Source organism: Trachemys scripta, chromosome 1, assembly GCF_013100865.1.
Source record: "Trachemys scripta elegans isolate TJP31775 chromosome 1, CAS_Tse_1.0, whole genome shotgun sequence".
NCBI classification, from domain to species: Eukaryota; Metazoa; Chordata; order Testudines; family Emydidae; genus Trachemys; species Trachemys scripta.
This window is the reverse complement of record NC_048298.1, coordinates 84,101,381-84,125,954: the sequence shown is the minus strand read 5'-3', so window position 1 is coordinate 84,125,954 and position 24,574 is coordinate 84,101,381. Positions and strand designations below refer to the sequence as shown.

Genomic DNA, 24,574 nt, shown 5'->3' with positions numbered 1-24,574 from the left:
GGGAGCAGAGGGGTTGGGCCACCGCTGCCTCCCCAGCCAGGCTCTCTCTCAGGAATTGTTGTACTGCACAGAGCAGCCAGCTTCAGCCGGTGTGAGAAGTGGTTCCATCCCGCTCCCCACCCAGGCCCAGCTGCCAGGGAGAACAGCCAAACGTGCCATGGGGTAGACACAGCGGGAGCAGGACAGAGCCCCCTGCGGGTAACTCTGGCAGGGTGGGGAGAGCATGGCTAAGATATAAAGCCATGAAGTTTGCAGCAGAAAGGAGCTGCAGTGTGGAAGTTGGCAGTCACTCTCTGGGCTTAGAGAGGGAAAAATAGGAAACCCATGGAGAGAGAAGTTGTGATTTGTGCAGAAATTGCAACACATGACTATATGTTTTATCTGTAAAATCCAACAGTACCTCCACAATTCATGATTTTTCTTACAGTGGTAGTGGTTAAAACCTTTCTGCTTCGTAAAAAGTCAGCTAATTGCCCACCAATGGGAACAATTATTGTCATGACCATATGTGGAACTGCAGACAAAAGGCCAACCTGAAATTAAACAAAGTATATGTAAGCCAATGTATTCTCTCGTTCTATTTGTTTAAACAGACACTAAGGCAGAGGATTCTGGGCTGCACCTCTTACAGAATTTTCAGCCCAGGGAAAAGGGGGTTATGGAATCTTTAAGTCACCTTTGTGCACGCGCGGCTCTAGGCACCAGCATAGCAAGCAGGTGCTTGGGGCAGCCCATTAGCAGGGGCGGCAGGGATCCAGCATGGGAGCTGAGAACCAACAGGGGGCCCTGGGAGCTGTAGTTCCTTGGTAGCTCCCTGCTTATAGAGCCAGCCCTGGAGCAGGGAAAGAATTACATTTCCCAGCATTCCCTTGGCCACTACCAACAGGAAAGAGGGGGAGGGAGTGAGGAAGCTGAGACCTCATGCTGCAGCCTGCTGTGAATGGAGAGCTGCGCTGTGAGTAGGGATACCATATTTTAACATTCAAAAAATAGGACACTCCACGGGGAGGGAGGGTAGCCTCACCCTGCCACCATCCACTCCCTCCAACTGCTCCCCACAGAAACCCCAACCGATCCAACCCCCTGCTCCCTGATCACCCCCTCCCGGGACCCCTGCCCCCCAGGACCCCACCCCTTCTCTAAGCCCCACTGGTCCTCGTCCCCTGATTGCCTCCTTCTGGGACCCCACCCCCTATCTAAGTCTCTCTTCTCCTTGTCCCCAACTGCCCCCTCCTGAGACCTTCCCCCCAAGTTCCCCCCTAGGACCCCACCCCCTACCTGTCCCCTGACAAACCCCTGGGACTCCCATGCCTATCCAACTGCTGCCTGTCCCCTGACTGCCCCCCCAATCCCCTTACCCATCTAACCCCCACTTCTCCCTGCCCCTGACTGCCCCCCCGAACTTCCGCCCCATCCAACCTCCCTGTCCCTTGACTGCCCCCCTGGAACCCGCTATCCCTTCTCCAACCCCCCAGCCCCCTTACCGTGCCACTCAGACCAGCGTGTCTGGCTTCGCGCAGCGCCAGACACGCTGTTGCATACGTGCTGCCATGCTCCCCTGCGGAGCCACAGCCCGCCCCCCAGCACCTGCCTTCTAGATTTGAACACCTCAAAATTCAGGAGTGCTCAAGCTCAGTTTGGGCAGCTGTTACTTCATTTCTCCCAAATCAAATATACTGATCCACTGTAACTTGCTGTAGAAAAAGTAGGATAAAATCGAGCAAGAAATGCTTCCCAGTGGTTATTAGAACTGGAATTGCTATTTTCAACAGCCATTGCCTTTGTTTGTTTGTTTGTTTATTTAAAAGGAAGACAGTGATACTGCATTGGCAAATTCCCCATAGAGAGAAATAGTGGAACAAAAGAATAATAAAGGCACCTCAACTTTTCCTCATTTATGGAGGACAGTCTTATAATATGCATCCAGATATCCTCCAATCACACAAGCTGAAAATTGTTCCACTTTACTGCAGTTCTGTAACCATATGGGAACCAATCCTGTCTGTGTTCTGTGCACATCTAAAATTCCTGCTGAATGACCTGCCCTGGGAGCAAGTTACCAGTGACCCAGGGCTGCGGCGGCAGGAGGGTGCAGGTGTGGGGGGGAGAGCCCAGGGCTGGGGCGGCAGGAGGTGTGAGTGGGGGGCAACGGTGGGAGGGTAGGGGGGAGCCCAGAGCTGGGGCGGCAGGGTGTGTGTGTGGGGGGGGAAAGCCCAGGGGCTGGGGTGGCAGGGGTTGCAGGTGGTGGGGGAGAGCCTAGGGTTGGGGCGGCAGGGGGGTGCAGCGAGGAGCCCAGGGCTGGAACGGGGGGCAGCCAAAATTTTTTTTGCTTGAGGCGGCAAAAAACCTAGAGCCTGCCCTGTCTTTGTGACATCCCAGTTTTGTGCTGTTCTAGGAGCTGGAGAGGCCTTGGCATAATTTAGACAGCCCTGGAGGCCTAAGTTATGGCAGCCTCCTTTGGCTGGCCAGTAGGCCACAACACTGCCAGAAATCTACTGCCTCCATCCTTCCCTTGGGGGTCCCCTACACCAGGGCTTGTGAGAGGGTCCTTGAGTGGCAGCTTTATGGCTCTCTCCCTAGCTTCTGCACCGGGGGAACTCTCCCTCAGCCTGAAATGGGGCTTTTAGAGCTCTTTTATGCCACTCTGTCCCTCTCTGTCAGCTTAGAGGAGCCAGAGAAAGGTTGGGAATCTCACCCTAGAATTTTCATAAATTTTTCTGGTTCTTATAGTTACTCCTGCCAAGGAGTTAATTAGAAGAAATTTAAAATTCCACTTACCCCTGCACTTGTTATAAATAGGCGTAGAAGGATTAGATTTTTATTGGTAAATGTCAGTAAACGTTGTTTTCACCATATACACAGCAACCAACAAAAATAATTCCATCTATAATAACTGAAATTTACGGCTAGGCAGAGAAAGAAAAATGCTACTTGAGAACTTATTAGGGTTTGATTTAAGGATATTTACTTTGTATATTTTGACATGTGATGTTGACAATTGGTGTTTTAATGGTTATAAAAGCTTTAACTTTTTCAATCTCAATGTCTGCTGTCATTCAATAATTATTGTCTGACCCCCCCCACCCATAATTTCCCACAACTGTGAAAATTTAAAAAGATAAAAATAAGAAAAAAAAAGCTTAAAAATAAACATTGATATTATCAGTTGTAACTGGCTTTGGAGGGAGTTGAGGCCGCTCAGCACCTTGCAGGACCAGGTCCAAAGTGCAAGAGCTGGAATTAAGAAACTTACCTTACTTATTGCAAAGCCAAAGACCTCTTCAAAGTAAGCAGGCTGACTTATAAGCAGCAAATAGAAGGTCCAGCTTCTACAAAAGTTTGCCACAATGATTGCATACACTGGCATTGAAGTGAAAAACTTCTTCCACGGGGTACTAAATTTCTAGAACAGACAAATTGAAGACTTTTTGTATAGGTAAAAGCAAGGCAGAGACAAATTTTCCTTTCATATTGGTTGTATCCCCCAGTGCAACTTTACTGATTTCAGAACAGCTTCTCCTGATTTACAATGGTCTAAGTTAGTGGAGAATCAGCTCCTAGGTTTGTGGCTGGGAGCAAGAAAGAGCTTCTTTCTTTGAAGTGTTAGGACTTTTGAGATACTGTGTAGAACAGTGGTTTTCAAACTGCAGGTCGCGACACAGTACTGGGTCACGGAATGTAAAGCACTGGGGCGCACTGGCTCTGGTTAGCACCGCCGAGCGGGCCATTAAAAGTCCCATCGGCTGTGTTGCCCGGCTATGGCAGGCTAGCCCCTACCTTTTCTGACACTGCACTGTGCCCCGGAAGCGGCCAGCAGCAGGTCCGGCTCCTAGGTGGGGGGGCCAGTTTCTGGCCAATGGGAGCTGGGGGGGGTGCCTGCGGTCGAGAGCCACATGCGTGCCTCTGCTTAGGAGCTGGACCTGTTGCTGGCCGCTTCCGGGACCCAGCATGGTCCATGGTGCCAGGACAGGCAGAAAGCCTGCTTTAGCACCCCCACTGCGCCGCTGACCGGCAGATGCCCGAGTTAAGCCCACACCCCAACCCTGCGCCAAACCTGAGCCCTCCCAAACCCAGAGCCCTTTTCTGCACCCCTCATCCCCAGCCCTACCCCACAGCCTGCACCTCCTGCCAAGAGTCCTGACCCTCTCGCACACTCCAACCCCCTGCCCCAGTCCTGAACCCCCCCCCAAACCCAGAGCCGCCTCCTGCACCCCAACCCTCTCATCCCCAGGTCCATCCCAGAGCCTGGACCCAGAGTCCTGACCCCTTCCCGCACCCCAACCCCCTGCCCCAGCCCAGAGCCCCTTCCCACACCCTGAACCCTGCATTACCAGCCACAGCCCTTACCTCCACACCCCAACCCTCTGCACCAGCCCTAAGCCCCTCTCACACCCCAAACCCCTCATCCCCAGCTCCGCTGGGTCATGGGCATCAATAATTTTCTTCAACTGGGTCGCCAGAAAAAAAAGTTTGAAAACCACTGGTGTAGAGCAACAGTGGTACAGTGGTTAAGAAGAATTATAAAATAAATTGAAGGAAAGCCTTAATATGTTCCTCACTGTCTTGTGGTGTGATTCAATCTGATAAATTCCATATTGTAAATATGCAGTAACTAAGTGACAGGCCGATATCAGTTTTAGTCTAAATTGGGACTTGAACTAAAGTCCTTGGGATCAAATGGAATTTATGCAATTCACTCTTCTCACTTTGAGTTTCCATTTATGCTTCAGTAATCTGTACAGAAGGAAGAAAATTACTTCAGAACCACACTTATTTACAATAGAACTCATAAAAGAAACAATTTGTAATGATGGTAATGTGGATATATTTTTTTCCTTCTCTTTAAAATGTACACAGTGTGGTATGAACTCCACATGGATGTATTTATGTTGATCCAATTAATATTAAGGGTGCAATGGTGACCTTGGATGTGCATGTGTGTCTCCACCCAAGGTCTGATTGATTTCAATAAATGCATCAGGTGTGCATCCAAGGGTAGAATTTGACACATTATCCAATCACCACGATTGTTAGCCAAATCATCCATAATCAAAAGAGGATTTGGGTTATTTTGTTACAGAATGTTGAAGAATGCAAACCAGGAAGGAATAGGTTATCAAGAAACAGCTTTTGTTTTTACAAACAATAGCAAAACCAAGTTATATAAATGGAGGAAGACAAATTTGATTGGAAAATATATCTTGGGATTAGGTTTCCAGTATGTTACTGGTAACAAAACTAAGAAAAGGTCTGGAGAGTTGGACGGGCGGGGGGGGCAAAAACAAAAAACTTAGGCTGTTTTAAGACCAAGAGTGTCAGAGAACCCTGACTGTGCATACAGAACTTCCACTGACACGAGCTGTAGGCAGCTTCTGATCTAGGTAGCAAAATTGACTTCATTTTTTCTGAACTCAGTTGGATTACTCATAAGCGAGATCAGAATCTGGCCCCTTAAGTTTAGACAGGAGTAGAAACCTTGAGCTGAAAGGACAATGAGTGGTGTATATTGATTAGATTTTTATATTTTTATGCATGGGCTGGATTCTGTAGTCTTTAAGAAAAGCAAAGCTGCCCTTATGTACGCTGAAGTTCTACACTGTATCGCTATCCACACACTGATATAATGCAAAGTCTTAATATGTTTGTTTGCCATAAATGACAGTGGCCACCAAAACCTAGGTATTTTCTGTCTATGACCATGAAATTATACTTACACTTGCACTTGCACTAACTAGGCCGGCTCCTTCTCCTATACTTGTTTCTATGTATGTCCTTTCTTCACTGGTTATTGTTGGATGTGCAGCAGGGCTCTCATAGGCATGAAACAGCCAGAACATGTACCAAAAAATTCCAAACATTCCTGTAGAGGTGGAAGGAAAACAGATTGGTTTCAAATGCCATTGGGTATCTGTAATGCCTAATGTTTCAATTATTTATCTGAGGACCAAATCAAATCAAAGCCCAGCAGGAAGTCTGCACAAATTCACATGGAAAAATTATAGCTGTGTATTTATACTGTGCCCATCACAGTGGTAGCTGAGCACCTATTCAGCACACTGCACTTATGTGCTTGGGGTGGTGGGGGCGGGAGGCAGAAGCACATATCTGCATGTGATGGGGGGAGGGAGGGAATCATGTTTAATAAAAAAAAATTGATATGGGCTATGTAAAGACATAGTAAGCAGATCCTGATTGGCAAACCTTGCAGCACACACTGTGCAAAAGGATCAAAGTGAATTATCCCATCTCTGAAACAGACAAATAAACATGAATGGGTGAGCGTCCCCGCTGGGTGTGGCTTTTGGAGCCCTACTGTTTTGTGAATGGGTAAGTGTTTAGGCACAAATAAGAGGCAACTTCAGGGATATATCAGCATGCTTGGGGCATCGTTGGGTAGTTAAGTGGGCTTTCACAAGGACTCGCCAGTATGTAGCCCTGCACTATATGTTGAAATCATTACAGTTTAAAAGCATTTTACAATATATTACCATAGTATTTTTTAATACTTCATAGAAAGCTGACAATAAGACTGAACAATTTTGATCAGTACACTGTCTAACAATGCTGATCCAACTGTGTGCCATTTTACATTAAACAACTCACCATAAATATAAAAGACTGATGGCCATCCTATATACTGTACCAATATCCCTGCCAAGGGCATGGCAACCACTGCCCCAGCGTAAGAACCTGAAGATCAAAAGGATTGAGAAAACATGTCAGCTATGTTACCTAATTCCTCCAACTCATTTCCTATAGATATTAGAACAACTACACAGGGAGGCTGGAATAAATTGTGTACCATCTGTAAACCCTGTATGTGATGGAAACCACTTCAAATCAGCACCCTGCAACTACAGTGTGCACTTAAGACCAGCATCACAAAGTCCAAGTGGTACCTTTATCATGCAGCAGCATATGTTGAGATAGGTAAGCTGTATTATCTGCATTACGCATATGGATGAATTGCACTACAGAGAAGTCAATAGCCTGATTTTCAGAAGCATCGAGCAGCCACAATTCTAGACTGAGAATTTAAATACAGTCTCCCATCATTATGCTAGCACGTGTGAAACTCCACCAAGGCTAGCAACAATGGATTGTACATCTAGACATGCCATCAGTATGTTCAACAATATGTTGACTATAGCGGCGTTTCTCAAACTGGGGTCCATGGACCCCTGGGGGTCCCCAAGCAACCCCAGGGGGTCCGCGAGCCCTGCTGATCAACTCCTCCCCATCTCCTCCCTCCCAGCACCTTCTGCATGCTAAAAGTCCGGCGGTGCAGTGGGGCTAAGGCAGGCTTCCTACCTCTCCTGGCCCCGTGCCGCTCCCGGAAGCGGCCCTGATGACCGGGGGGGAGGGAGGGGGTGGCAGGGGTCTCCGCACACTGTCTCCGCGCACTGTCCCCACCCCAAGTGCTGACTCTGCAGCTCCCATTGGCTGGGAATTGCAGCCAGTGGGAGCTGCAGGGGCGGTGCCTGCACACAGGGGCAGTACCTGTAGGCAGGGGCAGCGTGCAGAGACCCCCTGGCCCCCCACCTAGGAGCCGCTGCCAGAGGGATGTGCACCCAAACTCCCTCCCTTCCAGAGCCGCACCCCTCCCACACCCCTCACCCAAACTCCATCCCAAAGCCCAGAGCTGCACCCCCTCCCAAACTCCTTACCCCCTCCTGCACCCAATCTCCCTCTCAGAGCCCAGAGTCTGCACCCTGCACCCAAACTCCCTCCCAGAGCCCTCACCCCTCCCGCACCCAAACTCCTTGCCCCAGCCTGGTGAAAGTGAGTGAGGGTAGGGAAGACAAAGCGATGGAGGGAGGGGGGATGGAGTGAGCAGGGACGGGGCCTCGGGGAAGAGGGCCGGGCAAGGGCTGAGCGCGGGACTTGGGGATCCCTGAAAAATTGTAAATCAAAATGGGGGTCCTCAGGTTGCTAAAGTTTGAGAACCACTGGTCTATACCAATAGTATGAAGAAACAGTAGAAATAAAGTCAATTTTCAACCTGGCAACAGGTTAAGAAGTCTGAGTTCCAGACCAGAAGAGGTGTGTGATATATTGGTTAGGGATGTGGAAAAGAACATGAGCATTTAAGTGTCTGAAAAAGGAATTTCCAATGAGAACTTATTGTCAGACATTCAGAGAGACTAATGATGAAACTCTAGCTTAGCACTGACAAGTGGGTATCTGATATGTTCTGGTCAGGATACCTAGAACTGTGAACCACTGGGTTACCCCTCTGCCTTAGCGAGAGTGAGAGCTTTGCTGCTGCTGCTAAGATGTGAGTCAGCTCCCTGATACACCAGCCTGTCTGCCTCACCAGCAAGGTCTTCAGATCTCTGCCAGTCTAAATCTTGCCTTGCAAGTAACAATCAGCAAAACCTGGTTCCCCAGAGATGTCTCCTTTCAGAGTCCAGTCCCTTTTACTGGACTCTCACAGAAATTATTAGGGTCGCTGCCTCCAAAGACACAGAGCACACACCCGCCTGGTAGATTAGCTGGAGTCGTGCACTTCACTGTAATACACAGCACTGAGATTGCTTTGCAATAAAACAAGAATAAGTTTATTAACAAAGACCAGAGATTTAAGTGACACTAAGCAAGAACAAAAGAGACAGGTATGGTTACAAACAAAACAAAACTGGATTTCTAGTGACTAAAAAACATAATCCTCGCAAGTTATAATCTTCACCTAAGCAGTTTTGTTACTCACATCAGGTTACCAGCAACTCCAGGCCAAGGCACCCAGTGCTGAGAGAATCAAAAGGTGCTGCTCCCTAAGTGATAGATCACTAAAAAGCCTGTTTGCTCCCCTTGTATTACCCAAAGGCCATTGTCTCTGCCTCAAGAGCCAGGAAGGATTCCTGGGGCGCAGACTCTGTCCGCCAGTGTACTCCCTAAGTTGCTGCTTGACAGCTTTGTTTACCCTATATGTACATTTACTTTCATGGTCCTCTGCCTGTAACCAAGCTTGTCTAGGGCAAGCTGGGTTTTTGCTCTGCCTCCCAAATACATTTTAAGAACGTATTTCCAGCACACACATATCATTCTTTGTACACAACTTGTACACACATCACAGATGATATTTGGGACCAGTGTGTCACCAGTTTATGTATGATTAAGGCTAAGATTTTGTCACAGATATTTTTAGTAAAAGTCACAGGCAGGTCATGGGCAATAAAGAAAAATTCACTGAAGCCCGTGACCTATCCCTTGAGTTTTACTAAAAATATCCATGACAAAATGGGGAGCTGCTGAGCAGCTGTGGGGGCCGGCCAGGAGCTGCGGGGTCCCCTGGTGGTGGCTCAGAGCCCCATGGTGCCTGCGGTAGCCCAGAGCTCCAGGGTCCCCCCACAGATAGGAGTTGTGGTGTCCCCACCATGGTGGCTTGGAGCCCCCCACCGCCCACGGTGGCCAGGAACTCCAGGGTCACCCCACCACCCAGAGTGGCCGGGAGCTGAGTGGGGACCCCACCGGCTGCCGCGAGTTGCAGCGGGACCCTGCATCTCCCAGCCATCATGGGCTGAAGTCACGGAGGTCTTTGAAAATCATGGTTTCCATGACTTCCGCAATCTCCATGACAAAATCGTAACCTTACATATGATGCCTTACATGACACCTTTTAGATACATATTATGACAACAGTGTGTTGGGGGGAATGAGTGTCCGGCCTGATATGAGTTATCGTACAGTGGGCTGGCTGCCAGTTGGCTCTGAGGTCTTCCTGGATTAACTCTGCCATAGGTGAGAAGTGTTGCTAATGAATTATTCTGAGGAAGGAGCAGACTCAGGTCTTCACTGTTTGTTTGACATTAGTTCATACTTTGTTAATGAACACTTTTGACCGAAGTACAAACTATTGTCAGACATGCAGAGAAAACCTCACTCTACTAGTTTCTTGGAATAACTCATTAGCAAATACTTTTCACCGGTGACTATTTAGACTGGAGTTTCATATCTAGTCTACATCCCAGTTACTCCTGCAGGATTAACTAAACTGAATGCAAGGATTTGATGTGACAAAGTGGGGAATTTTTAAACATTTTTATGAAGCCCATGTGTGCCTCAGTTTCCCCTACATGCAGTATTGTTACAGAGTGGGTGCAAAGAGACTGTGTGCTCTCATGGCAGGCTAAGACACTGGTGCAAATGGTGCCTAGCTGTCTGAGCTCTTAGGTCCCATGTCAATGGAGCTCTTGAAAAGAAAGTGGCAAATCCACTTGCCTGAACATGGACACCAAGCAACCAATGACGCAGAGAGATATGGACGTCCCTTGCCTCTCATCTCCCCAGCTTGGGAACAAAGGACTATTTGGGGGGGAGGGAGGGAAGAGATGGCTGGGGGAAGCAGTTGGGAGCACAAACTTGGGAGTCTGACAAAGGAGATCAGATGGATGGGGTGACAGAGCTTGAACAATAGGGTTCACTGCAGCTTGGCTGGGCTCTGGCTACTCAGAATGGACTGTGCTTTAAGCTTCATTTCCCTGTGCTATCCAAGGACTTTCTATGCTGCGTTCCAGTTGACTAATAGACCCTACTGTTGGACAACGCTGGCTGAGTGTCACTGCAGATGCTTGCAGAGGTGCATTGCTCCCTAAGATTGTACAAGTCTCCCTCAGGGGTCTGTCTCATTGGCACTGGTCGAATAGAGCTCACAGTGTGAAGCAGCAGAGCTGAAGGCCCAGAGGTCCAGTCTAAGGAGGCAGTGAAGCCTTGTGGCTTACCCTAGAAAAGTGAGACTCCTAGGGGGGCCTAACATATTGAAGGGATCCTCCCAGAGACTGTTCCAAAGCTGGGACCATAGCACCAATCCTGTGGAGATGTGATGTTTACCAGTTCCCTTTTCAAAAATAAAATGGGGGTGATCCATAGCATCCAAAGTGGTTGGGGGTCTGAGGGAGTTTGCCAGGGTTTTCCCATCCATTAAATTGTAGATTAAACATGTATACAGCAAAATTCCTGTACATTCTTTTAAAAAAATTCTCCCTTTTTTTGCGCTTCTTTGCCTTTTCCTAGTCTCCCTCTTTTCATCCTGTATTTAATACTATGGTCCCCTAGTCCCTCAATGCCTGTATTTGCTAGCAGACTATTTTTTTCTCTGATTTTTCTATCCTTTCAAATTTTTTTGTTGAACTTTCTCTCTTTATCATGTCTCCATTTTCTTCCTTGTTTTTTCCCCCACTGTCCACTTTTACCTTCATTGCTTTCACTCTCCTCTTCACCTCTCTGTCCCAGCGTCTCTGCAGCATTCTCTCCCCACCCACCGACCCACCAGTTCTACATCATCTTGGTCCTCCCTCCTCTCCATCACTATCCTCACCCATTCTAATGAGGGGGATCATATTTCACTTGCAAACCAATATGAATAAATACAATAAAGCATTTCTAAATGGAAACACCAATAAATCAGAAATACAGAAAATCTAGAAATCACTAAACTTACCACAGAAAGAGGTGGTTGCCAGCCTGCTTCTCTCCAGTGGGGGAGCCCATTTGCTCCACATCCCATGGCACGCTGGATAGGTCACGCCCTAGCAAATATTTCATACACACACATATCACATAATTTTGCTTTTACTGTATACAGTTGCTGTTATTTTCAACTGGTATAATTGCTCTTCAATATTAAGAGGATATGGGAGAGGTTGAGGAGAGCTATGAAGAACTTTGTTGGTTGCTTATGAAGATTGTAATGGCTTTGAACAAGAATTTAAGTGGTAAAGTGCTCTGGTGGAAATGTTTACATATATAGCGCATGCAGTGAATGATAGTATTAAAATGTGGTAGATCTACTTCCCATTCCATAATCCTGGTCTTTTGACTTTATGGTTTAGACTAATTGAAATATGTAAATGGGTATAATTAAAATTTAATTATCTTAAAAAAAGCATAAAGAAATGTTATAAAGATGGGGCTTTTCCTAGTAGTAATACTCGGCAGGAGTAAAACAAACTAGCATCACTGGATAAAAATGAATAATAAGAAGCAAAGTGGATTATTTAGAAAACTAGAGCGAATCTTTTTCTGACATTATAAAACTGAACTCCCCAAAATGAGTGAAATATAATCAGGCCAAAATGCTGAGTGCTCCTACCTCTACGAGACCTTGCAAAATTCTTACAAACATAACACAGCCATAATGTACTCTTGCAGCAGACGGGATGAACATATTCAGTGTCGATGTTAGGAAAATAGCTGCTCCAAATACCCTGTGGAAAGAAACAGCATAAAAGTGGATATAATTCTTGTTCACTGGGCAGAAAAGACATGGGCCCGTACTTTGTGCCATTTCACCTGCAAAGGACTTGCACAATGAGCCAAAGTCAATCCTGAATATGAAGTCAATAGAGTTGCAGCTACAGACACCAGAGCTGAATCTACCCCTGGGATGAGTCCTCTACCTAAAACAAGAGTTTTGCTCAAAAATTGGTACAGAAAAGTCTACTGTTTTTTTCTTCTTCTTCTCAAACTGGGGTCCTTGGAGCACTTTCTGGAGGTTCATGGTGAACTGACTGGCTCCATGAGTCCTGATTCAGCAAAGCATCTCTGTTTAGGAAAGTGCTTAAGCCCATGCTTAAATCCTATTGAATTCAAGGGAATCTAAGCACATGCTTAATGTGAAGCACTGGCTCAAGTGTTTTCCTGAGCCATGTTGCTGGTTCTGCTAGTTTCCAGCAGCTAATCTGCATTAGAAAACAGTTTAAAAGATACTACGTTCCTAATATTACTTTTCCATATCAGCAATTGCCATAAAGGTTTTATGTAACTGGGAGGGGAGGGGTCTAAAAGGCAGTATCTTCAGTAAGATATGACGCACCCTACAAAAAAAATTAAGAATCCCTACTCTTGAATTCTTAATAAGGCAGGGCACCACTATGTTCAAATTTTTCAAGAATCTGAATTCACATAGGGCTAGCTGAGTTCTGAAAATGATTTATGTTGGCTGCAGTCACCCAACCTATATATTTGATTTCAGACACAAAGAAAAGAGTAGCAGAAAGATCTGAGGCATGACTACAGATATAGGCAACATTCTTGGGTGCCCAACATAGTTGGAGTTGAAGGACAGTATAACCCAACTTTCCAGTGCAGGTTACCTAGTACACCTGAGTCTGACTGTGAATCCTTTCAGGCAGGGGAGCCTGGAGTTTTGTGAGTGTAAATAGAGAGCAGTGCAACACTTACTGCACCATAAAAACAGTAACAATAGAAGTGACAGAAAAAGTGTCTGAAACTAAATCATATGACAATCATTTTCTACTTGGCATAAACTGGATGCTTGCCAGCAATGCTTAATTTATAATGAAAGAGGTGCCGTGGTTCAATCAATTAGATGCCAATGCTCAAGCAATTGTTTTACTTTTATAACTGATGCAGCAAGCCCAGAGGTGCTGGGGCTCTGAACTGCCGAGCCCAGAGGTGCCGGGGATGAGCCCTGGCACAAATTAAGCACTTCTTGCCTCTCTAGGGCCATGGCATAGATGAAGCACCTACTTGCCTGTCTGAGTCCTCATATATGGCATTTGGATGCCCTCTTAAAGAATTCATTTAAAAACTGGACCTACAGTGCCACAGGGAAGAAAATAGAAAAAAGAGACAGTGGGAATAATAAGGTGGAAAGAAGGTGCCTGACAAAAAATGGGAATCTTTATTTAGTTAGTATTATTAATATAAGAATTAACTAAAACTTACTGTATTTCTTATATTTTCATACCTTGTTGACAAAATCTATGAATTTAATTTCTATACAACAAATCAGTTCTGTGGATTGCATTACATATGCTGTGCATCTCCTAGGTTCACTAATCCAATGTCTCTGGAAATTATTAAACTTCATATCACCAAGAACCAGCTTAATGATCATGTCACAGTAGTGATCCCTGATAAGATGTCTACAGTAGTAAGAGGACATTTGCAAACCACCTTTTTAAATTTAATGAGCCAGATTCTTGGCTGGGTTCTATCCCCATTGCACTGCCAGAGTCTCAAATCAACCAGATCCAGCTCACGGAGAATTATCCTAGTCTGGGGGAGCTCTCACCTGGTGCAAAGTTGAAGCATCAGGTCCCTGTGACACCATCCACTCATGCACATATTTGGCCCTGATGCACAGGGACCATAGCCAGTTGGCAGACATTAAAGCAGCCCCCCCAGGCTGCTACCTTAGACTCACAGAAATGTGGGGCTGGAAGGGACCTCAAGAGGTCCTCTAGTCCCTCCCCCTCATGCCAGGGCTAGATTTATACCGAGCATGCCTTCACCCCTATCTGGGTAGAACCACAAGTTCTACCACTCTCAGACTGGATCTCTGGGGGGCAACCCCTCCACCCCCATTTACCAACCATGTTAATCTGACAGGCCCAACTGTCTTTGGCACCTGTCAGCCCTTTTCACCCTGTGACAGCAGCTGATTAAAGTGGCTCAAAAACAACTTCTTCAAAACAAAGCTTTATGTATTCACCCAAATGTACAGAGCACACAAAGCAAAAGGATTAAAAAAAAAAAAAAAGAGGCTGGCTTATCTGACTGGGGTCTTACCTACACTCTATTGTTTACTTGCCAGCTTTTGTAAGTTCCCCTCAGCCCAGCCCCGACCCCTCTGCCCCTTCTGTCCAAGAAAGACAACCCGCTTGTTGCCATTTCTCCCTCTCTCAGTGTCTCTGTCAGTTGCTGTCCCAGGGCACTCAACTCCCCCCCCCCCCCCCCCCGCCCCCCCCCCCCCCCCCCCCCCCCTTCTTTGCCAGACCAGCATCATTAAGGTTTTAGCATCCCCTCTGGTCTTAGGTTCAAGTCTGGGCAAATAAACCTTGCCAGCCTAGCTGTAACTACACAGGGGGTATTGCCCAATTAACTTCCCCATTGTTTCCTCAAGGACCTTTGTTATTACCTGGACTGTACCTTATCTTTGCCATTGTTTTGTTTCCTGTTTGTCTCCAAACAGACTCCTTTGATTTAGCTCCTTGTAGTCTGGCCTGATAACAGGTAAATTGCAGTGCACCTGGTATTCATAAAACTAAAAAACACATCACTCCCTCATTCTCCACAATCACAGTAGTGCCTACAAACCCAAGGTCCCTTTGGGTGCTGAGTGTTGTACAGACATCAGCAAAGAAGACAGTCTTGGCCTTTGACAGCTCCCGTGACAAGCAGGACTCAGCAGAGGGACACAACAGACAAATGGGCTGGGCGGGCACAGTGACAATAAAATGAACAGAGTCAATATGAAAAGCGTTCCAAGAATCACAATGCCAAAAAATGGAGGTGGAAGCCAATGGTCACCCAAGGACATTTAAAGGGCCATTTTCAAAGCTGAGTGAATATTTAGTTGTGCTACATCCGTTATCACCAAAGGAGGTGAGGGATTGGCTACACTGGCCACGCGTTGCCATCAAGAGAAATGTATTCTTTATTATAATGCTGTAGGAGTCCTCACACTTCAGGGAATTACAGTGCATTCAGAGATGAAAGTAAGCTGGTGCGCTGCAATGGGACGGATCAGCTTCCCCTCGCGACAACTGCCGCCAGAGCCCTGCTGTCGGAGCCCTGGGGTAGCGGCAGCAGAGCTCCAGCAGCGATTTAAAGGGTCCTAGGCTGCAGCAGCCGCTACCGCCCCAGCCCTTAAAATAGCCACTGGAGCCCTGCCGCAGCCTCCCCAGGACTCCAGCAGCAGGGCTCCGGGGATGGTTTAAAGGGCCCAGGGTGGTAGCAGCAGCCGGTGCCCCGGGCCCTTTAAATCACCGCCCGAGCCCACAGCTGCCGCTGCTACCCCAGGGCTCCGGCAGCACTGCTTGGGTTGCAATTTAAAGGGCTCGGGGCTCCCACTGCCACTACCCTCCGGGGCCCTTTAAATCACCACCCGATCCCCGCTACTGGAGCCTTGGGGTAGCGGCGGCGGAGCTCTGGCAGTGATTTAAAAGGCCAGGGGCTCCCGGCTACCGCTACTGCAGCTGAGCCCCTGGCCCTTTAAAGCTCTGCCAGAAGCCGGGGCCCCCTCCGATGGTGATTTAAAGGGCCCGGGGCTCCACTGCGGTAGTGGCAGCTGGAGCCCCGGGCTCTTTAAATCACCCCCAGGGGTCCCAGCCACCTCTGCAGCTGGTAGCTCCGGGGGTGATTTAGAGGGCCCGGGGCTCCCAGCTGCTGCTACCACAGCCACGGCCCCGGGCCCTTTAAATCCTGATTTAAAGTGTCGGGGGATTTAAAGGCCCTGCCTCTTCTGGTTGAGGCCCCGCCCCCTCCTAAGGACTCTGGAGAACTGGTAAATCCTTTAAGTTACTTTCACCCCTGAGTGCATTCCATAGGAATGTAAGTAAAAAAGCGAGGGAAAGAATGATCCACAGGGAAAGAGTAGGATTTATTTTCCACTTGCACAGTTCTAATAATTGAATTCACATTCTGTATTGTTTCATTCCATATAATTTCTTTGTATGCCAAAGATATAAATAAGAGTGGCTGAGCTAGAATTAGCTAGTGTTTTGCTACTATTTATGAGGGTGAGGAATGTTTGCAAAAACAGCCATCATCTCGCCAGCAGTGCAGTACCTTGTATCTAAGATAAACTGGTCTCTTCCTTGGCTAAAAATAGCCCAGTGTTTCTAATTCATTCATGTATTCTTTTTTCCTCACCATTCAGGTCCCTGGCAAGCTGCCACTGTGAAATCAGAACAGAGTTCTTAAATGATGGACTCTGCTGACCAATGGTGTTATATTCCTGAAATCCAATATCAGGGATGCGCCTCAGGTTCAGTGTCTCTTTATTAGCAAATAACAATGGATAAGTTAAAATGGTACTTTTCAGTAATCAGACATATTTTTTAATGGTGAGCAGTAAGTTAAGGGGACACGGTCATTAAATGGTTGATGAACTTTTCAAGTCAATGTGAATCTGTGGAAACGTTGGATAATTTATGATTTCACATCAAACTGAAGGGAAATTTGTGGGTTTGGGTGGTTTTGAATCACTTCCAGTGCAAATCCAGGTTACCCAGTGTGTTTTCAGCTGAGCTTTGCACTGAGAATTGAAATTATTATTATAAATTATTTGTATTATAGTAGGGCTTAGAGAGTTCAGCTGAGTTGAGGTTCCATGGTGCTACACGCAGTACAAACATGTGGTGAGACAGTCCTTGTCCCAAAGAGCTTAGAGTGTAAGCAGACAGGATCAACAAAGGATAGGGGAAAATAAATAAATACTATCACCATTTATAGAAGGGGCACAGGGAGCTCAAACAACCTCCCCAAGTTCGCAAAGAGAGTCTGTAGAAGAGTCAGGAATTGAGCCCAGACCTCCTACGTACTGTCCAGGTCCTTAATAATAATAATAATATATGGAGATATACCTATCTCATAGAACTGGAAGGGACCTTGAAAAGTCATCAAGTCCAGTCCTGTGCCTTTACTAGGACCAATTTTTTGCCCCAGATCCCTAAATGGCCCCCTTAAGGATTGAACTCACAACCCTGGTTTAGTAGGCCAATGCTCAAACCACTGAGCTATCCCTCAACAAGGCCATCCTTCTCTTCTAAAAGAGAAACTTGGGATGGGTGTTGAACCCACCGGGACTGAATCTGGAGAAAATGGTTCCATGAACACAAGTGAAAACAAAGGAGTTTGGAGTATCTCTAGAAATAAACCTTAATACTACAACTGCAAATAGAAATTCTCTTTTAGGGAATTTTCAGGGACCTAGCCTGTCTCAAGAAGTCCTGAGTTCTAAACATACTTATCATGGTCAAGTCCTTAAGGCCACAGTATACTGCATAGATGACAACTATTAAAGTTATGTGGCCACACAAGTATTACACTGTGTGCATCAATAGCATGATATGTGTCTAGGGATGGATATAATAAATGCAGTTAGGTCACAATCACCTATGATTTTGTTGTTTACAAGAAAATAGAGGAAACAGAACCAAAAATTAATTTGACCAAAGAGCAAAGTACAACGTATTGCAATTTTAAAAAGTCAATAAAAGCTGGAGAAAATAGTTACATCTGTATCTGTTTCTCTGAGAATCTATTCTGCGACTTAGAAACAGGATATGGAGGCTCTGATGCAAAGTGAACATGGTAAACAAGTAGTATAATTAATGCTAGAAACTGTAACAGTAGCTTGCCACTTACTGTATAAAACCTAACTGACTTCTTGCCTGTGAGGTACGGAAAGTAATACACCCATTTAAGGTTCCCATCCCAGCACCAATTTCTCTGCTGAATTGGTAGAGTTTGTTTATTAGAGTTCAAACAGGCATATTGAGACCATAAATTAGATTCATGAGTCACAGAATTACATATGCCAGCTGATATGGACATATTCTGTACTTTTTCAATACAAGTACATGGAAACCGCTACCAAAATTTCACAAAAGTGTTTTTGATGGTGTTTTTTGTTGTTGTTTTTTAATATTACAAGCAATAACTTTATGTTATTTAAAATAGGGACATTTGATACACTATAAATTTCACTATAGAAAGAATGCTCTGTATTGAATTCACATTTCCATTAGATTGTGTGTAATTTGCAGCATATTTGGATTGTAGAAATGGCTACATGTATTTTAAATCAGCTGTAAGGTCTCACAGATTCATCTTCCCACCAAGAGTGCTATTTCTCAGACTTAAAAAAAAAAAAAAAAAGATTTCTTCAGCTTTACTCAGTAAAATATTGGTAGGCTTGTGGAAGTTGGAGTTGGTCCATTCTGTGGGTAGCTCAGAGAGATCAAAAGACTGGTGATACAACTATGGTCAGGCTAGCTGGTTTGTGGACTGGGTAGATAAGATAAACACTGAACTCAGGCAATTTTGTCTGGTGGAGGAATCAAGAGTAGAGGATGCTAACTTTGTAGAAGGAATGATGCAAACTAAGCCCAGAGTACATTTTGGAAGAGGCAATCTTTGGAGAGGGGTTGGAGCCCTGCACCATTCCCGCCCCTCCCCCACCCCTTTTCTTACACACACACACACACACACATATATATATAGTTTAAAAAACCTGGTTAACAATATTAGAGATAGTGCCACCCTGAAAACCACCAGACATTTTGAGACAACCTTATCCATCCATCACCTATGTTCATGCTCCAAATCCTGGAAACTCTTCAAAGAAATGTTTGAAGATACTTTTTACTTTAACAAAACCAGCTATTTTTATTAAGTTCATTCTGAAAACAACTGAGTGGGGTTTTTTAACTTACATTTTATTAAAAATCAGCAAGCTTGAAAAATGGCTGCACAAATTCGTAAAGTCTGATGAAGTTACAAGAAACTGAAAACAGAGGTTTTAATGCAAAGCGCTAGGCAGCCTTAGCCATCGATGTTACTACTAGCTCAGCCCATAATACAGGTATGTAAGTGAAGGTCTATCTGTATTTTTGTGTGTGTGTGTGTGTGTGTGTGCACGCTTTCAGGATAGCATCTTTAAATAGCTCCACAATTCCAACATGCACCTCTTCAAAACCTGTGAACGGCATCTCTATACATTAGGAACCCTTGAAGAGAAAAAGCTGAAGTTTCCTTGTGAATCTATTTCAGAGATAAGTTGAGCCAAAACAGCATGAGGAAAATCTTTGAAAAGCAAATGACAGGGATATGTTTAAATCCCCTTGTGTGATTTGCCCAAAACTTTTCAGAAAACATTTTCTGGGATGACATGATACACACAAAAATTTCAGATAGACTAAGTGGTTTGGGTTATATTAGGAGTGCATTTCTTTGACCTTTCCTACTCTAACACAAATACAAAGTGATATGTATATTAAACACCTGCAAACCCACCTACCCCCAACAAAAAACCCTACCAAAACAAGACACTCCATTGCACATATTTCTGTCCCCTGGGGAGAGGACGAGAGAACAAACAACATGTGATAGCTGTTAGTCACCTCACATAATTTGCTACTGGAATGCACTCAGGTATTATGGTGATGAGTGCAATGTAGTAACCTATTAGAACGGAGTTGGAAATCAAGCTTAGACTGGGAAGCTAGCTCCAATTTTAGCTACAGAGGGAGTAGCACCACTCGGTAATAGACATAAATACCGCATATTGATTTCCACCCATAATATCCCTGAAATACATTTATCACAATAAAATGTTATGTTAAATGATGTAACAGTGATCATGAAAAATTATTTATATGCCCCATTATTTTATCTTACCTGTTAGCAGCCAGTTTGTTTGAGATAAACCCTCCTGGAATTTGTGTCACAATGTAACCCCAGAAAAATGAGCCATGTATAAGTCCTACTGTCTCTGGATCCCAGCTGAACTGAGCTTTCTGCAAAGGAAACAGCATTTTAACGATAAGGTGAATATTTAACATCTTGATTGCAGGATAAATCCTGTTTGGAAGTTGTTTAAAAGTCACCATTTGAGCCACACTTCCCATAGTACTATGGATACCATACACTGGACGTGTGCAGACTTCTTCTCAACCCGTTACAGCAGGGGTATGACAATTAGCTCATTAAATAGCACCTCAAAACACATTTGAGATAATCCCTTTAGCAGTCAAGTTTTGATTCTGGGGTTCAACCAGGATAAAGCCAAGGACGGGCCTTCCTCAGTCAAGTCTTTGTGCAACTACCTCCCGGTACTGATCTGCCTTAACCATTTTTGAGGCCCTAATAGCAATCCCCTTTTATTCACATTAACAGGGAACTGATCTCTTTCATCTGGTGAGTTAGGTCCCTGGCAGTTACCATGTTTGCTCTGTGCCACATTCTTTGTTTTGGGTGGGATACATATTTGGACCCTTTGGTTCTTTTTAATTTGATTGCAGTGTTTTTATTGTTGAGCCCTTAGATTCCTAGCATGAACCACCTGTGTTCGGTGGTGTGTGTGTAGGGAGGGAGGGAAGGGGGAAGATGGGGATGAAACACCCAAAGAGGAGACACTCTGGTGGCTAGTGGGGAGAGATGGCTCCTTAAAACAAACCTGGATAAAATTAGCTAGCTAGGTATTTTATATTAGATTAAATGTGATAAGAATGAGATTAATTTTAAATTAGGGTACCAGTGCAATCACCACAGACGATCACAGATGATCCATAGCCTACAAATGTCTGATGAACAGACACATGCCTGGACTATGTGTATCTGTCCCTATCTAATGTAATTGAATTAGGAGATATTTTCAGTCTGCCTCTCAAAGCTCTCCCTGCAAGAGGCTGTTACCGTTCTTCGTAAGCATGCTTAAATGAGCCTGCGTGACATCCTTTGTTTGGATCAACCTTCTATGGCTGGGCATAGGAGAAGTGTGCCATTCTGTTTCACGGTCATCCTCATAGTATGGAAACAGAGAGGAGGGGTGATTAGCCTTCAAATGAATCTTTCGAAGACAGCACGGTCATTTATATTGGGAATCAGGAAGCCTCACTAAAACACTACCCAAAAAATGGAAACTAAAGAAAGTCCTTAGCAATGACATTTTGGTTTATGTTTGTGCCTGTCTGCATGCTATAAGGCAGACTCAGTTCGCCCGGTTAGATTTTTTCAAACAAACAAAATGCAAAACAGTTTCTCATTTTGATCAGACACTTTAATTAGCCAGGCACTCTAACAAAGAGCTGAAAACATTGCTCTTACCCATCAATACAAAACTCAGATGAGATCATGCTAGTGGGCTGGGGTATTTTTTATGGTTATTTTTTCCAAGTGCATTAATTAACTTTGCAGAATGTCCCCATTTTCTATTAATGATTTCTAGTTTAAAGCTTAAAATAATGGTCAGTCCTGAAAGCAAAAAGGACTAACCAGTGTCTTGGTGTTTGAAAGACCTATAAGGGGCACCTTGTCAAGAAGATGGAAGGATTTATGCCCAGAGCAGAGTAAGGAGTAAATCAAGACTTGTGGGCACGGGCAGTCCCATCTCAACCAGCCTCTTCTCATCTGGGCACTCCTACTCTCCCCTGGCCTGTGTAGGAGATATATTCTGCTTCTTACCAAGTCCTGCCTCATTGGGAGAAGCAGCATAGGCTGGATGGATCCTAGAAATCAGGAATTAGACAGAATAAGCACAGGGCCAGCACGCAGCCCCAGGCTCAGGGACTGGCCAATGGTGACTACCAGTGGGGAAGAAGTAGTAGGCTTTCCATCCACTTTTGCGGGGCTCATTTGGTGCTTGCAGAGTCTGATCCGTTTGTTTAGCAGATGGGAGGAGAAGGAGGGAGAAGAACAGGAAAGGTTGTGCAGCCACAGCATGATGGGAAGGGTTTATCCAGCTGCCATCTTCCACTTAGAACCATAAGAAAGAAACGTCTTGTCTTTAGAACCATAGGGGTGGGAAAGTCCCTGTGATCACAAGTAGAACTGATCAGCATTTTTTAGTCTTGAAAAATACTCTGGGCCCTTTTTAAATTTCTAAAAACTGGTGAAATTTTTGAAAAAAAAAATCATGAAGATTTTGACTTTTTTCAAGCAACTCTAATAACAAACTGTTTGGTAGCAGCAAGAAAGTGCCTGCTTCCCATTAGACCTGAGCTGATGACTTGGAAAAGTATGTACAATGGCAAAACAAAGGTTATCCATAGGCAGGCAGGTAAGACTATGTTGCCCTGCTATGTCTGGGAGTAATATGCTTTGCACTTCCATAGTAAATGGCCTTTGTCCAAGGAGCAAAAAGCACATTAAAAATGTAAGTTAAAGCTTAATACTCCTGTGAAATACGTTATTATCCCCATTTTAGAAATCAGTCAAAAGACACAGAAAAGATAAGTAACACAGTCAAGTTCACACCAGGAGCCAGTAGCAAAACCAGGCATGGGACCCAAAAGTCTTATGGCAAATTTTTTACAGGAATTGAGGTGCCTAGTGAGATTTTTCAAAGCATCTAGATGCTTAATTCAAATTGAAATGAATGGAAGTTGGGCGGCTACGTAGTTTTGAAAATTAAAAAAAAAAAAAATTAATGGAGATATCCTATCTCCTAGAACTGGAAGGGACCTTGAAAGATCACTGAGTCCAGCCCCCTGCCTTCACTAGCAGGACCAAGTACTGATTTTTGCCCCAGATCCCCAAGTGGCCCCCTCAAGGATTGAACTCACAACCCTGGGTTTAACATGCCAATGCTCAAACCACTGAGCTATCCCTCCCCCCAACAAACCCAACTAGGCATCTATCTGCACCTTTAAAACTCTGGCCCTAAGGTACCAGTCACATGCTCTAAGGCAGGGGTCGGCAACATTCGGCACGCAGCTCGCCAGGGTAAGCACCCTGGCAGGCCGGGCCAGTTTATTTACCTGCTGACACAGCAGGTTCGGCTGATCGCGGCCCCCACTACTTTCCCGGGCCAATGGGGGCGGCGGGAAGCCGCGGCCAGCACATCCCTCGGCCCGCACCGTTTCCCACCACCCCCATTGGCCCGGGACAGCGAACCGCGGCGAGTGGCCGAACCTGCCACGTCAGCAGGTAAATAAACTGGTCCGGCCCACCAGGGTGCTTACCCTGGCGAGCCGCATGCCGAACATTGCCAACCCCTGCTCTAAGGACTTGAAAAACTCTCATTGATGTTAATAGAGCAGAATCAAACCCTGACTACTGGACTTCACTATTTCTCCGATAAAAGCAACAGAACAACCTGAGAAAGGATTATTTTTCTACTTAAATAAATAAAGACACTCCTTTAAGACCTCACATCAGTCACTCTGGTTGTGGGACTAGCAACTTTGATCCTGGGGTACTTGATGACAACAAACTATTTTATTGTAGGATTTTAAAAAATAAATCAGACATTGCTGACCAAATTTTTTTTTTTAATTAATTTTTGTAAAGTTAGGCCACTAAATCCAAACTGAGGCAGTGGCCTGATTCTCAAAAGTACCCTATTGCCACAGTTGCCAACTTTCACGTGGGAAATAAGCACCTCGACTTTCACAATAAACCAAAAATCAAGCTAATCCCATTTCAAAACAAGGCCAAAACAAGTCAATCCCTAAGAGCCCCAACACTCTATATGACTAGATCCCGCCGGCCTGCAGTCTGGGACTGTTATGGGCCCACCATGCACCCCTGACTCTCTCCCTCCGTTGCCCCAGCTTGACCCTTGACCCTGCTTGCCGGGAGCCGATCAAAAAAAGAAGCAACAAGCAACTCAGAAGCCAATTAAACCAAAAACAAGCACAATTTCTGCATTTTTTTCCCCCCACAGGGTTTGGCATGTCTGCCTATCGATCCCCTTTGCTAGGTTCCCAGCACTGAATTCATCAATGACCCGATTTTCAAAAATTAGGATTAGGAGCCTATCCTTTAGGCACCCGTTTTTTAAAACTTTGGCCCTATATGCATAATAGGATCATCAGGAGTTACAATAGCTCGGATAAATGTACAGGGCATATCAACCTTTCGCTCCAGAACATAAAACAACTAATTACGACTGAAGATTAGGAAAGATCTTCCCCCTTAGCTATACTCTTGATAATTGTTTATTATGGAGGTTCTTATACCTTCCTCGGACATTTCTGATATTGGCTGCTATCAGAGCCAGGATACTCTTCTGATCATGATAACCCTCATGTTTCTTCCCCATTTAGCATCTTATCATTTGAGGATATTTCTGCAAAAGGAATGACGAGGAAAAAATGGA

The 24,574-nt window shown here is 45.2% G+C and overlaps 1 protein-coding gene across 2 annotated transcripts in view; it reads right to left on the bottom strand.

The window, feature by feature from the left end:
• SLC17A8 (solute carrier family 17 member 8) overlaps positions 1-24,574 on the bottom strand; it is a 43,125-nt gene that overhangs the window by 5,352 nt on the left and 13,199 nt on the right. Inside the window, exons 3-9 of one of the 2 annotated variants that reach the window (XM_034773615.1) lie at positions 20,152-20,270; positions 12,092-12,206; positions 11,441-11,528; positions 6,604-6,690; positions 5,715-5,860; positions 3,254-3,403; positions 401-533 (exon numbers count right to left, since the gene is read on the bottom strand). In XM_034773615.1, the coding sequence (XP_034629506.1) occupies positions 401-533; positions 3,254-3,403; positions 5,715-5,860; positions 6,604-6,690; positions 11,441-11,528; positions 12,092-12,206; positions 20,152-20,270 (838 nt within the window). The remainder of the gene's footprint in view (positions 1-400; positions 534-3,253; positions 3,404-5,714; positions 5,861-6,603; positions 6,691-11,440; positions 11,529-12,091; positions 12,207-20,151; positions 20,271-24,574) is intronic. The other variant, XM_034773626.1, reaches the window with a different exon arrangement.